The sequence below is a fragment of the Lipophrys pholis genome (assembly GCF_963383615.2).
Source record: "Lipophrys pholis genome assembly, chromosome: 11".
In the NCBI taxonomy this organism is placed as follows: Eukaryota; Metazoa; Chordata; class Actinopteri; order Blenniiformes; family Blenniidae; genus Lipophrys; species Lipophrys pholis.
In genome coordinates this window covers 13629001-13645302 of record NC_137631.1, presented here as the reverse complement: position 1 = coordinate 13645302, position 16302 = coordinate 13629001, and the positions used below count along the sequence as shown (strand labels likewise).

The following is a 16302-nucleotide window of genomic DNA, read 5'->3' as shown; positions in this document are numbered from 1 at the left end:
AAGTTTATTTTGAATGTCATGTGAAATAGGAAGGACACAACAATATTTTTTACCTCGCTGACTATTAAGGTTGTATCATAAAAATAAAAAAAAGCATCAATTTGCTCTCTTCATGGCAGCATCTTGCTTCTCAATATTTTTTACTATCTAATAAAATTTAAAAAATTGGAAAAACCCAAAAAACTACTCTAAGTCTTCCTCACTCCTAAAGTCTCAAAATCTCCACATACACACTTACATTTCCTATCTCAATAATTCTAATGCTTAACATAAAGTGTGTCAATCCCTCCTTGGTATATCTGTACTTTCGGGGTTCAGGTTTCCACATCATATTTGCGTTTGCCGAGTTTGATCCAAACTATTTGTGAAGTCACGGAATGCATCCACATACTCCCTAAAATACGATTCAGTGAGCACGGAAAAACTTTCCGCCCTTCAGCAGATGAATATGAAAACAGCCTTCTACTTTTAAACTCTGCTCATACATCATTTGACACAGTGAAGCTCAAAAACTCAGCCGCAGGAACAAGGGAGGAAAAAAACAAAACAAACCCACTGTTACGAGTGCAGGGGCGCTTTGAACAAGACAGGTCAACAACATTATGTAAAACACTTAATTTTTCAGAGGAAGTTGGGGTGAAGGGAAAGGACATTTATGGCCGCACCACCTTGCTGCAAGCTACGTTCAGTGTTAGAAAGGACCTTGGAGTTTTGTTGATTTTTGGGGTTATTTATGAGCCAGTACTGACTAGTAATCCTGAGCTGTCAACAAATGTTGCATTTCAGCAGCTTTGTGTGACAAAGTGTAAACATGGCATTATTGGGATCATTGAGACAACACAGACAACTCTGAAAAAGGTATGAATTCTGGTAGAACAATGTTTTTTAAACATATAGCAAGTAATCAGATACGGGATTCATTCATTATTCTCGAATTCGTAGCGCATGCTCAAAGCTACTTACTAGAACCAAAGTGCGCATGAGCAGTACCAGCAATCTGAGAGACGTTCAGTTTTTCTTGTTCACGTGGAGAAAGTGACGCCGAGTACTGTTGTCGTGTGAACGAACACCCAAGAGCCCCAAAAAACTTTGTGATTTTCGCTTGTAGACGTCATATAGATGAGCCTTTTGTTGAAAACCAAAGTTTATAATATTATAATATAGTATTCTGAGACTTGTGGGGGTTTTATTTCAAAGTTTATTTCAAAGTTTACCGTTCACCTTTAAGCACTCCGCTAAGTTCTGCTCTGTGGATTGAAGCAATGTATAACAAAATAACCCAGAGCTGCTCTGACCTCTCATATCCATCTTGCCCTGCTTTGGGAATCACAGAAGCTGTTGCAGGAAGAAGACTTACTCATAGCTCGTTTTCTCTTGTGGAAAAAGTCTTATTTTTAGAGTGTTCTGCACATTAAAAGGAGCTCAGTGAAGATGTCCCACATATTGAGTAAACCAGTCTCCTATCAAGTCAACAATAATCTTTGACGAGGAGTATGGGAATCCAGCAGTGGATACACGTCAAATAGGAAGCATATAGGACAGCAGCAACATGCATGCATGATCAGTGAGAGCATTTCCATGTTTCTGACTGTGAGGAGCTTGATGCTAGACTCAATTGTATGTTGTGCTCTATATTATAGATTCAGATTATTATTCTTTTTAAAATAACTAAATGTCTATATTTCTTTTCTGAATTATGAATTGACAGCATGCAACAGCAGCCATATGCTAACCTCCTTCATGCAGTTTGATGCTAAGTTTATTTACAAATTTCCATATTTTACACCCAGCTTCTGCTGAGATTCACGTATCTTTGAGTCCTCATGAGAGTTTGTTCTTATTTGTGTTTGGAAAATCTAAAATGACATGCATAATTATTCTTAATTTTCCTGTCAGTGATAGTTTTCCCACCTCGTAGCACTATTAGATGGTCGTGATATGCATCCATCTTATATACCTTTTTATCCGACTTATGCATGTTTTTGGTTTTATATAGCGCTTAAAGACACTTTACATTGCATCATTCACTCCGTATTCAATGGTGGTAAACTACATATGTAGCCACAGCTGCCCTGGGGCAGACTGACAGATTGCGCAGATCGGCCCCTCTAACCACTCACTGCTTTCACCCAGGCAGTTTTGGGTTCAGTGTCTTGCCCCAAGGACACTTTGGCATGTCGCAGGCAGAGATGGGAATTGAACCTGCAACTTTCCGATTGGGAGACGACCCCTCTACCAACGCACTACCAACCGAGCCATGCCGCCCCCACTAGGCCAAGAAAACCCATGAAAGGACCCCAACACAGAATCAACCATTGCACTACAATGCTGCACTAATGTTATTTATTCACTTCAATTAGATAATAAGAAATATCAACATGTGTTCTTTTTGTGAATATTTTAATATGATAATACATTACTGCCCTGTTATATGCATTTTTATACAAAGGCCAATATAACAGAATGGACACACGCAAGACCTTTCAGTTCATTTGAGTGCATTATGTTAAGCAAGCATTATCAGTCCTGTGGGGTGTAAGATCTGTTTAATGACTTTTGATTTAGCTGTCTTTACAAGCCCAATTGCATTCTAAAGCTGTTTTCGCTCAGTATTTTCTTCATCAGGTATTCACTGAGTTATTGACTGATGTGAGTGAGCGCAGCATGGAGCGAATCTCCCTTCCAGGGCAGGCTGACCCCTATTTAGCAAACACAATATTTTATGTCTGTTATTCATCTAATTTATGTATGCTGTTTTTAATTTCAGCTGTATAATTTTTCCAACTTGCACTGTGCTCTTCTTACATTCGAATTAAATTATGTTTGAACTGGACTGTTACTCTTTTAGCTTTAATTTGTGACCAACTCACACTGCAAACAAAATCAAAACATTGCAGGTTGCGAAGCTGATGGCACCTCAGTTCAACTGAAAAGGAATGGTAGCAAATGATTCGCCCTCAAATTCTGAGAAGACTAAAAGCATCTCACAGAGTGAAACTAACTGGTTTCATATTATTCTATCTTGCTGTCTGTTTCTATGCATGACTGCTCTTTTCTCTATCTCCCCCCCATTAAGGCCTTACTTGCTCTGTTGCTCTGTGCTTATGCTACCCTGCCCGTGTGTGTGTCTGTCTGCAGGGTGTCTTTAATTGATGCAGTCCAGGTTCTTTACACTTGTGCTTATTTATACTGGATGCTTCAGTGAGCCAAAGGAACAGGAGGGAGCATTTTTTCCTCTCTCTGGGAAGTTCTCTCTTCTCTTTTTTTTCAGAGATACTCATGCACACACACACACACATGCACACACACAAAGAAAGATAGGGCTAAATCACCTCCACCCCCCACTGTGTATCACAGCCTCCAGCTTGTGCAGCCGGCCCATTAAGAGTCTTGCGTAATTGAAAAATAAGTTTCTATCCTTGAGCCTGGAAAAGCTAGTTTTTATTCAGAGCTAGGCCGTATTGATTCACTCCTCCCTTATCCTCCAACACAAGCAGACCTTGCTGTCCATGTTTGTATTGACATTATCAGGCAGTAAAGTAACTCGGCCTACTCTTTTCAGCTCCAAACAGAATTTCACATAATTCACTTGAGACTCTCTCCACCTCCCCCAGCGCGGTGGACAAAAAAGCTTGTCTTTAGGGAGGGTTGAAAAGGAGGGGCTTTCTGTGGGAAGCAACTTTTTTTTTTTTTCCATTCTCTTTCCGGAAAGCTCAAAATCTCTCCTCGATAAACATTTTATTGTGACGCTTCCCCCAAAGCCTCTGTTTTACCTTGACTCCAAGTCTCGCAAAGTATACAGAGTCAGACCAATCAATTCTCGTGTGCTGTTTCTATCCGTGGCTCAACCTTTTACCCAGAACTAATCAATGCAGGTTAGACATCTAAGCCTGCTGAGGAAGATGAGGTTAAAACAGCAACAGCCAAGCCAATAGTCATCTCAGATATAGATTTATATCACTGACCTTTCATGTGCAGAGCAGAGGGAATAGAACTTGCTTAGAGCAGCTATTACTGGGAATCCAAGGGCAGAAAATGATGCTACTGTCCACCTCGTTTTTATTACCTCGCTGCCTTTTTCTGTCATAAATGTGCCACGAGTCCACTTGTATCTTCATTTTCCTTTTTCTTTTTTCACTTGCCTTTTGCTCCACCTTTGTCCCTGTGTGATGTCAATGTTTATATGCTACCTCCCACATACGGTTGGTGAACTCCTCGTGGCATCTTTCCGTGCTCTTCTGCTAAACAGAGCTGCCCTGCCTCAGTTGAGTGTTAAGAGTATCATCCACTGTGGCGCTGCCAATAGCACATCCCAAGGTCGAGACAGACCTTCGGTGGTCTTACAGAGGAGGTGAGGCCATTGATATGCTTCAAGGTTTATTAAACTTTCAATAGGTACTGTCAAGAGTAATATAGATTTTATTACCAAATTAGCTGTGCAATGTTAGGATTGCGTACTGGCATTTGGCGTGAAAATATTCATAAGACCTGGAAGACAGTAGCAGATGCGGGTGGATTGACCTGTCTTTGCATATTCAGCGAATTGCTCGGGGTGCTCCAAAGTTTCCAGGCTGCCATTTCCAGAATCATTATGTATGAAGTGTACCTATGGAAGATCCTGGAATGAAAGTTGGAGGCTTGCCATTTATGCATTGACCTGATTTTTGCTTGTTCAAATGGGCAACTCAAGTCAAAGATGATGAATAATTGACAAGCCTTTTAAGAAATTGTGGGCGCATGCAACTCAGAGCTTTCTAGTTACATATCTACAACATTTTAATTCCACATGAGTGTTTGCATGTTGGCCCAAAGAGATTGGTTTTTTTCTTCTAAGTTTATGCATTTCTTAATGTCAAACATAACCCAGAAATGTCTGTTTTAGTTAAAGAGGTTATTTGTATTCTTCCTTTTTAATCAGTTACTTATATTCACCACAGATCATATATATCTTTGGAAACCAGGAAATATAGAATGCATGTCCTTCCTTGCTGCACTGTTTTAATAGAGTCTGACAATGTCATACAGGTAGCAAATCAGTTATGGCAAAACACAGTGACTGGCCTTGGGTCTTAACAAGCTGTAGGATTTAGAGTACTTACACTTTACTCATTGTGCGCACAAGTGGTCCACATTGCATAGGTTCTCTATTTTATTTGCCATATTCTTTTGACTGATGAATAGTGGTCACAGAAATCCTGAATAACATTAGCAACATTTACGTGATCACTTCCATCTTGGCTCAGTCCGATAGCAGTTTGTGACAAACGCACATGAACTCCCATCCAGCTTTACCCGGAAGCCAGCCAGTATTGAAGAAGGATTTGTTATCTAGTTTTATCAAGCTCATTGCATTTCTTTTTTGTGTTTCTTTTGAAGATGCAACACTAAAGAAACAGTGTCCGTGTACGGAGCATGGGCCGCTTTATTTGCATGGCTGTGTTGACTCCTATGCGCAGCCAAGACCATTTTCGGCTTCGACAGAGGGAAGCAAACTGATTTGCCATTTGCATGGACTCTGATTGGATGAACCGGATAATACAACCTGGTTCAGACAGTCAGCAGTGTTTATATAATGTAATGGTAATCAGAATAACATTTAATCAGATGATTCCTGGTACATGTAAATGTAGCTATTGGGTTCATGTTGTAGTGCAGCGTAATGTGTTTCTGTTAATAATTTATTGATTCTAAATATAGTATTCAAATCTAATTCAAAAGGAGAAAAGCCATTAAAATAGCATGGTCGTTTTTCCCAAACAGCTAAAAATGTAACTAAATCATTTAAGCATTACTTTCTATTTTCCAGGTAAACGTTTGAGGCAAGATATATTTACATATTTATAGATCTGGATTTATTATTGCGAAATATGGAATTGATTTATTTAAAAAAAGCATCCAACAAGGTAATTTAATCTTTAACAATATAATCTTAGCTGGCATCACATTGGTTCTCTAATTGCACATCAGTTAGACTATAAATTAGCATGAGGCTGTGAAACATTACATCTGGGATTGTTTTGCCTTTAGAATATCCCAGATTGAATTTCAGTATTATTCAAGGCCACTGGGAAATTAGGCCTGTGTTTATGATCAGAGTTGATTTCTATTTCAAATTATAACCAAGGTAAGAGGTACTCTCTGCAAAGAGTGCGGGCGACGGCAGCTGAGCTAATATTATGGAAAGAGAAGGATTCACCCAGGGTGAACGACTGAAACTTTATGGAAGTGGTGCAGACTGAAAATGCAAATGCTAATTTAAACAGTATCCAGCTGACGTCTCCACACTGCGAGATTGAACAGCCTAAACGGGCATTTAGTGGACACAGACATGATGGAGGCTGATGAACAGGAGGCAGACTATGGGTGTGCAGAGGCAAGGATAGTATAGTCAATATTTACTCTGAGTAATTGGTCCACACTTCCCTCAGCAAGACACACAGACATCCCTCGTCATCCCTGTCTTATCTCCTCTGCCGTGTGACCACAGTTGTACACACAATGTTGGACCGCTAGGCCTCGAGCCATCCACAACATAATGGTTAAAAATATATGAGAGGACGGAGTAAGGCACTATGCATGGGCACGGTTGTCTCCATTAGTTCTGTCCAGGTCACCTTGGGACTGTAGCAGTGCCCATGAGGAAAGTGCAGCGACTTATTATTGTGTTTCTCTCATACATATTTCTGTAATGAGCTGTGTAGCTACACTTACTGTGGTAATGAGGTGTACTTGTTCGTTAGCTCAGTGGCAAACCACTGTAAGCATTTCGGCTTATTGCGGCATCGGTGGAGTGACAAGGGCGTTGGGATAAGATGTGTTGAGCTTGCCAAAAAATGGACTCACAATCTGGATGCAAGAAGCGCTGCCTGCAAAAGGTTTGCTGTTGGCGGTGTCATAGACTCGTGGGAAAAGATGAGCTGTCTGTCAGCCATCTTTCTTTTTTGCTTTTTTTGGCCATCTCTCAAACACAGTCACTTGCACGTGCACGCGCGCGCGCACACACACACACACGCGCACACACAGAGTCCTTTCTCCGTCCTTTCATGCTCTCAAAGCAACTTTCCAATTAACCTGATACTCCAAGCAGTCAGCTCTTTGAAGTCATTTTACATGGTTCCCCTCAGCTCTGCCTTTTGTGTGGCTCTGTATTCATATTTGTCTTGTTTGTTGTCTTTTGGAGTGAATTGCATGTATCTGAGTGCTTGTTTTTTGGTCTGTGAACGCTTTTGAAAATTTCTTAGAGAGGTATACACTAAGCCTGATGTAGTAAAAAAAAATTTCAGACGAGCTCCATTTCTTTAAATAGAGCACTGTGTTGGAATGGGATTGCCTCCAGCGCCCCATCGCCCTGCATTGCATGAAGTTGTATCGAAGATGAACGGATTGAACGGGAAAGCGTCCTACTAAAAATTTGCTTAGTGCATGTCAAGCACTAAAGCCTAGTGTATGTTCGATACAACACAAATGGCAATCTGCTGCCTCAATACCACTGTGGACCTTTTAAAACTCTGCATTGAGGTTGTACGTGCTGCAAAGTCTTGAAGCTGCCCTCTTCTGGACCTCCATGAATCTTCTCTGATGTCTTCCCCACCTCCATCTCATCTGTTGTCCAGTGTATCCAAGATCTCACCGCAGCACATGTCCACACCGTCTCACTAGTTTGATCACTAAATTATTCAACCTTCGCTGTCCCTCGGATCATTTCAGTTTCAGTCATATCCAACCTGCGTCATCCAGCTCCACTGCCTCTAAACCAGGGGTTTCAAAGTTGTTTTAATTCAGGGGCCACATGCAGCCTTGTTTCATCGCGAGTGGGCTGGATGATAATGACCTTTAAATTTTAGCATCAAATTTTTTCATTGTTGTGGCTTAGAGTACAGGTTTGAAAAATGTTTACGTTTTTGCAAAACGTTAGCACCAAAAATGACTTCGATCTCAAGGGCAAGCCAAATTTGATTGGATTTTATGATACAAAATACAGTGCAATATCCCAAACCCTTCTCCTACAACTGTTGCATATTGCATCCTTTTCATAGCAGTACACCTATATCTCAGCTTTAGTCTCAGCGTTGTGTTATGTCCACTACTTGAAGAAAACTGTGTTAAAACGTTGATGGTTTCTTTGCAATTTTTACAATTTTCTTGGTGACTCGGCAGGCCAGGCTGGAGCGTCTCTGGGCCAGTTTTGGCCCACAGGCTTTATATTTGATACCATGCTTCATGATAGGTCTCACTATTGTTTTGTAACCTTTGTTCCTATTGTTATAAATCCAATGAGAGATGTTTTTTTTTTCGATTGACTAAACTGTATAACAGTGTTTATTGCACGGCTGAGAGAACTAATACATTCTCATGGATTTCTCTTGACGCTTCCCTTTTACCTCTCAACTTCATCTTTGTATATTGCAAAAGACAAAAGAGGTGTTTGCATCATCCCCATTGAGAATTAAAAGGGTCGTTCTGTCTCATTTAAATACAGATCCATACATGGTTTCCAGTGCCAGCAGTGTTAAAAGGCATCAAGAGCAGGATGATGTCAGAGCAGATTATTTCTATGTGTCAGATACTTAGTCGTATTCTGAGAGCCCGCTCCATTCACCAAGTGAATATCAACTAACTGTGGAAAATGGGATCTTTGGATATGAATTCACAGAATCTGAAAAGACCATTCTGTGTGTGCTCTAGAACTCATGTGGTGTCTCTGTAAGGATTCATATGAGAAAACAAACCTAGTTTTCTCTGCGGAAGCGGTAAGATTTATTTTGAAATTTCGAAAGAATTGACAGCGAATCGGCACCTTAAATATCACAACAGTGTGACATGAATCACAACAGGGAAACACTGGAACTTTGGCGACATTGTTTTATGTCCTAACTGCTGTTTTATTACCGTTTTCCTCATTTTCACATCACTGCGCTTTGTGGACAAAGAAAGGGGGCTCTGCTTTTCCCGGCCGCTTATTGTTCTTGTAAACCACTCTGTCAGTGAAGATGTACTGGTCCAAACTCTCTCACAGCAGGTTCACCTTCTGCCTATTGCTCACAAGTATAATGAAGTGGCTCACCAGTCGGACCCAGTTCCAGCACTGCAGTGTAGAAATGCTCCCCAGTCTATCGAGAAACCCTCATTACTGCCACATAGTTTTGTTTACGAGCTAACCTGCTCACCACAAAAAGTCAAACCTCAGCCAAAAGGCCATGTTTCACATTCCAGCCCATTATCCTGCAGCTGCACTGCGTCAACGCCGAATGCCCCAAACTAATTCACGGCGCATGCTTCTGTGTGTTTATTTCAGGTCTATGCTTGTGTATCAGTGCATCAGTGTCTGAGGTGTATACAAGCTTTGTTTGTATACACATGGAGTGATTTTTGGTGTTTGTATCCTTATCTCTCCTGTTATGATATTGCCCAGCTCTAAACTAAGACTTTCACCCACTATACTGTTAACACTGAATAACCTTTTTCCGCATTGGTATTCATGAAGTCGTCATCTGTTTATTCTCCTGTAGATTGATAGGACTTTTCCAATAAAGCCTAGTCTATAATATTTGTCCACCTTCAGAGACAGGAGATATTCATGGTTTTCTATTTTTGGCTGGAATTATTACTGTCCCTAAAATGCAATATACCCCAACCTGTTTGATGACTTTCCTTATCGCTGTGTCCCTTCATGTGTTCATCATTTCAGAGAGCCAGCTGCTTCCAGGGAACAACTTCACCGCAGAGTGCAACAATCCTGGAAACTTCATGTGTGGAGATGGGAAGTGTGTCCCGGGCGGGTGGCAGTGTGACGGATTACCGGACTGCTTTGACAAGAGTGACGAAAAAGGCTGTCGTAAGTTCCAGCTCGGACCCTCATTATCTTTGTTTTGAAATCCTCGCAGTGCATTTAAGCAGTGAAGCTCGATGTTGTGTTCACAGTCCCATCAAGTTTTGAACACCTCTCATTCTCAGGCTGCAGTTCTGCTCTTTTCTCTGTCCACGGACACGGCCGTAAGGCCTAGTTAAACCTAATTCTCTGCCAATTTAAATGAACCTCCCTCCTCAATCCTCCAATTTCTCTCCCCCACAGCGAACACCCATCCTCCCCCTCCCTTGTTTCTTGGCCCCATTTTAGCATTAGGTCAAGACTTAATATCATCAAAGCAAAGGCCGATTGCCTCTGTGTGCATTAATAGTGGCACATACATAATTCTACTGTAAGGCTACAGTAATAGTTCACTTTTGATCCCCACATTTAGTTGGCTTTGATCTTTTTGGTCTGCTGCGCCGCCTTTTCTCCCTCCCCTTCTCAGCCAGAGCTCCACATAAAGATTGGATTGTTGATGAAGATTGAGTTTGAGGCTCTGCCACAGTGCATTGAGACCCCCCCTATTCCCGACATATTCGTCTCTCTCATTGCCTCACCCTCCTGTTTTCACTCCACTCTGTGCCTTCCCAATTTATCTCATCTGATGATTTTGGACTTTTGGCTCGTAATTTGCTTCGCAAAGGCTTGTTTTCAGTCTTCTGCAGCAGTTTTCTTTTTCTTCTGACCAAGCTAACACTCAGCCAAGAAACAAAAAAATTCCCTTTTTTTTTTTTTCTTCCCCTTTCTGTCACCTCTTTTCTGTTCCCCATCTTCCCCTTCTCAAGTAACTTCTCTTACTGTTCTCGCTTGTTGGCAGCTCGGGGAACAGGCAGGCAACTCGTCACAAAGTTGTGTCCCAAAGCACACGCACGCACGCACGCACACACGCACGCACACACACACACACACACACCCTGGATTGCTAAAGCTTTACAGTTATCAGTCATTTCTGCCTGGTCATTAACCCTGCATATGCAAAGCAAATAACGACAATATATTAGACTCTTTTCATTGTGTATACCTCTGCCAGACATACTTGCTTCTTGTTTATTTCATTAATGCAACCTACATGGACAAGTTCTGTGGCCCAGATTCTCATCACTCAGTGACCTTAAACTGTCAACAGCTGTCAGACCTGCAGAAAGAGTATTTGGATGCACTTGGAATATTTGCATCAGAATTTGATTTATTCAGAGCTCATATTTTACCAATCATGCTGCTGAATTTTAAGTTATTTGTTGGAAAAACTTTCACTCTGGTTTTTTTTTTTTTTTTTTTGCCCATGATTGCCATTGTTTCGACTTTATTGTGTTTAAGATTTTTAAAAAAACACCAACAAAAAAAATATCACACGGCATCACAGTCAGCTTTCCTCTGTTGTCTGAACACTATTTATGTTTGTGGTAGACATCTACATTATCTGTTCTGGCATAAGTGGGCCTTATTATCCTCAAATAGAAGGCTAGTTGTCAGTCGATATCTTCGGTGACTCCTCCATAAAAATCCCAAGACAAATCTCTGGCTCCATTACGGGCTGTGCAGAGACAGACAGACAAGACAGACAGATGGCGGGATGAGAAACAAGGGAGTAAAAGAGGGAGAAGCGGCCGGAAGGAGGACTCATTACAGTGGCTTCACCAGGAGTTCTGTCTGCGTGTATATTATCTGAGGAAAACACAATGCCTGGAAACAGTGAGACTGCAGCATTGGATTCTCTGCGAGAAGATCATAATTAGTCGTCCCCCTCCAATAAAACCCACACGCACTCTCGGTTATGTACATATTTAACAAAGTGTGATGGTGGATTTTCTGTAATGGAAGACAGTTTGTTGACTGAGCTTACTCCCCTTCTGTCAGAGAACTACATGATTAATGTGTTCCAGTGCAGACTCCTCAGCAAATCACCCTCATTTTAAATGTGATCTTGCCATCAGACTGACTTTCTTTACCTTTCTATACCCAGATATCACATAGTGTATCTGATTATGTCTGACCACTGTTCTTTCCAATCACAGTCATTACCGTGGAGGCAGAGCAGTGTTGACCACTGCAGGATATTAAATTTCCTCCCATCTTGAATATGAGACGATGGCTTCAGTCAGGAAGCTTCCTGGAACATGTTCTATATTGTGCATTCGTGGGAAAATTTACATATTTCATACATCATTTTTAACCATCCTCTCCATCCATATGAAGTACCTGGAAATGCACTGAAGTAATGTTCAACATCGTTACGTTTTTTGCAATCCTCCGCCTAGACATAGGCATTGGCAGTGCGTTGTCAGTGTGCATACTCAATGATTTTGTGTGTAATATGCCTATAATATACACAACTCTGGTACATTTTGCTGCAGCCTGTTTTTACCTCCTGCACTAGCACTAAAAGACAGCTGCAGAGTAGATCCTCTGTAAGCTTGTGTTGTTTAGCCAGCAGATCAGGCTGAAGTGGGTGTTTCAGATCCAAGAACTTGGAGCCTGAAATAAAGGTCACTGGTGGTGACATCTCTCTAGAGTCCTATTAATGAGAATTTTGGTTATGGGAGGGAAAAAAAATAAACAAATAAGGTCAGTTTTGACTCAAAACTTAAAATCTGTAAGGTAAACATGCAAACATACTTTTTTTCTAAATATGTCAGAATTCTGCAAAGCACTAAAAGCACTCCCAGTGTAATATGGTGCAATCAGTCCAATTAGTGGAAAAAAATGATGCAAGACAGATCCACCCACACATGAACTTGAGATGACACTTGGTTTTTTTGATTTTTATATCCTTACCAGCAGTTAACTTCTTTCTGCTTTTTCTTTCTTGACCTGACTTTAATTTATTTGAGTATTACCCGTAAGTAAGGAGATTTGGAGGAGAATCATGCAAACCCAGGCTGCATCTACTTGCCTCAATCTATTTATTGTAATTGTGTCCCAGCTTGTTCTGCCTGACAGGCCAGGAATATTCTCCCGAATAGCCAAGACTGTTTATTCACTTGGAAACGACAGGCTTCTATTTTCCTCCAAAATTCTGCTGCTCGCTTCTAGTTTGTTTGTTCTTCCGGTCGCCTCCAGCAAAAGGGTCAACTTGAGTCATGTAAATCTTTTTAGCTGGCTTTTAAATAAAAGTACAGGCTGAGGGAGAAAGGTAATATCTCCAGACAAAGTCTTATTGCATTAAAGATGCAGCTTATTGTATTACTGTACTGCCCTGTGAGAGGCCAGGAAACCCGACGGTACAGATCATTTTTATCAATCCTTTTTTCTTTTTTCTTTTTTTTCTAAGGCACGCAACCACTATCTATTGTGAATTCTTAGTTTATTTGTTTTTTAAACCCCTGGCCTGTTTGGCAGCTTAGGCAAACAATATTATTTGATTGAGAGCCTTCCAGTGTCAGAACAGTTTTCGCTCTTGCAACAAGAAGAGATTTTGATCTCCTCCTGTTGCTGCCTTTATTGGAAGCTGGGGACAACATACAATACCCTTGTTAATGCTACATATATACTATTTACAATTATCCCACCAATTCAGACACTTCCCAACCAATGTTAGATTAAACCAACCTGAGCAGCACTGTCTAGATATTAACTTATATACAGAAGTACATGATTTTGACAGTGGAACAAATGATGGCAGAAAACAAGCAACAATCTTATTGATGAGGAATGGGAATTTTAGAATCAAGAGTGTTGAACCAGGTTTTTGGTGGTTTTGTTGGGATCATTGAGAAGGTGTAATTAATTTTGGGCAGAAAGTATTGTTTATTTGTTGAGGGTCAAAAGTGATTTTACCATTTTGAGTTTTAACTGAGGGGATTTTACATTTTTCTTTATTTCATTTTAACTGACTGGCTGGGAATTTGCTGGATTTATTGCCATTCAAAGTTCTCCAAGCATAATCCCCGCAGTTGAAATTGTATTTTACGTTCAATTATTTTATTCAAATCTGGATCCTTAACAAAAGGAATCAGCACACTGTTGAATCAGCTGACAATTTGCTTTCACAAGGTGATCATCAAACTGTTCTATTCAACATAAAGGAGTGCAGCTCAATATGTCAGCCAGGTGTTTCAGTCATTTCTGCCATACCACATGCATCTATTGAACTACTGAACCAACTATTGTAGTACCTGTGCTCTCTTTTTGGGTGTTGCATTGGGAAAATTTGTGGATTTTCCAGCACAATGGACATGAAGCCAGCCTCTGCAAACTGTGCACTCCACCCATTCCAGAATGTAAACATGTAGATATAAAATCCTGCAAAACAAACAAAAAATCATTTCCTTTATGTCTTATAAATAAAGAATCAGAGAAAAAAAACGTAATATGAATTATCTGAATCCTACACACACACACACACACACACACACACACACACACACACACACACACACACACACACACACACACACACACACACACACAGACACACACAGACAGACAGACAGACAGACAGACAGACAGACAGACAGACAGACACACACACACACACACACACAATGAACCAATGGCTGGAGACAAAGCAATACTCTAACATTATTTCACGAGGCAGAGGCTGAGGGATCAGATGGATTAGGTGTGATCTTTTTATCAGTGGATATGTAGGTGGATGAGTGATGGTTCATGTGTGTTACATGTTGTTAGTTCAAACTAAAAGCCAACAAGGCTGAGCAGAGTCTGGCTCCATGCTGGCAGCCTGAGTAATGCGGTTGAAGGAGTGAGAAGGTCCTTTTGCCACTTCTTTTCATTTCAACAAACAGCTTTTCAACCCACATTTACTTTAGCAAGTTTTCTTGTGGTAATAAAACAGGTTTTTAATAAACCAACACATGGAACAAAGATAGAAAGAGCAACATAAACATTCGAGCTGATCTTACGTGCATTGCTCCTAACAAAACTATAAAACTATTCCTACTCTCATTAATACTGATATAACTACAGCTACCATTTCATTCTTTTTAGTGCAGGCTGATATGTTCTACATAGACAAGAAAGCAATTGTTTACCTTAACAGAAGAAAATCCTTTACTCCGTTGAGCTTCGAGTACACGTGTGAAGAAACCAAAGACGAAAAAACAAATGTGCGCCGATATTAATTTAGGTCGAGTGGGTCTCGCCACGTCACTTCCGGCATTTGCGTGTCGTCTACGTAACTTCCTGCATGTTTGGTCCGCACGTCCCTTCCTGTGGGTCGGCTTTCGTGTACGTATCTTCCTTCACGTTCAGTCCATTTCGTCACATCCTGTGGGTCGGCTTCTACATACGTCACTTCCGGCGCGTCATTTTGCGTCATTTCCGTCCATGCTTCCGCATAGCACCATTTCAAGATGGCGGCGACCAAGAAATAAATATGGCGGCGCCCGCAACACCGCCATCTTGGTTTTCCCCACTGGCATCTCTTGGAAAACCCGGGTAAGGCTCACTGTAAACGGGCCTGAACATGTCGGGGGGAAAACAGCCAATCTGGCAACAGCAGCCTGCAGAGTCACACCACCGCATACATCAACATGTGAAGCATCACGACAAATATAAGACAGCAGCACGACCCAATACTCTGTCTCCACAATTAATACTTCAACTTCGTATGGTTACCGTACTTTCCGGACAACAAGCCGCTACTTTTTTTTTTTTTTTTTATTATATTTTTGAACGACTCGGCTTTTTAAGGGTTAATAAGCTTCATGCTGCTGATACGTGGGTTCTGCGCAGCAACATATTGGAAAAAAAGAATTATGAACTAGTTCATTTTTGGAACTATGAATTTAGAACTATGAACTGAACTAGTTCATATTAAAAATTGTGAACTGAACTTTGAACCAGTTCATGTAGAAACTGAACTTTCCCAACACTGCCTGTCAATCACTCTTGTGTGTGTGTGTGTGTGTGTGTGGGGGGGGGGGCACCTGGCACACCTGAGTGCACCATGAGAGCCCCGTGAGGGGGAGAGAGAGAGAGAGAGAGAGGTTGTTTTAATTATTTATTTTGGATATTTACAATGTCTTTTTTCACAATACAATTCTCATTTTAAATATTCTTAAGAAATAAAACTTTATTGATCTTTAAAAGGCTATACTTGCATTATTAAGCCATTATTAATATATTAGTGGAAAAACGGTATATTCTCGTTTACCGCAATAATTTCTGGGACAATTTATCGTCCAGCAAAATTTGTTATCGTGACAGGCCTCGGTGTGACGTTGCAAGAAATTCCTCACAGATCAAGTGTGGAACATATTGTTCGAGAGCTGGGGGCCATTGCAGAACTTCAAACTGCTGAGGCAGTTCTTCAAAATGCAAATACCACATTAGGATTTGATGCAACTGCCCAGGAGGACAAGCACATAAACATTGTCCATGTTACAGCGGTCAGGGATTGCTTCGCAGCTGCCATACAGGAGCTGCCTGGGGGCACGGCTGATGACTACTGCAAGCATATATGTGACACTATAAACAATCTGGCCTCCACC

General features: G+C 40.9%; 1 protein-coding gene across 1 annotated transcript in view; it reads left to right on the top strand.

Moving 5' to 3' along the window:
- The window catches only part of ldlrad3 (low density lipoprotein receptor class A domain containing 3), a 96385-nt gene that overhangs the window by 22906 nt on the left and 57177 nt on the right, over positions 1 to 16302 (top strand). Inside the window, exon 2 of the mRNA XM_080474708.1 lies at positions 9689 to 9835. Coding sequence (XP_080330834.1) covers positions 9689 to 9835 — 147 coding nt within the window. The remainder of the gene's footprint in view (positions 1 to 9688; positions 9836 to 16302) is intronic.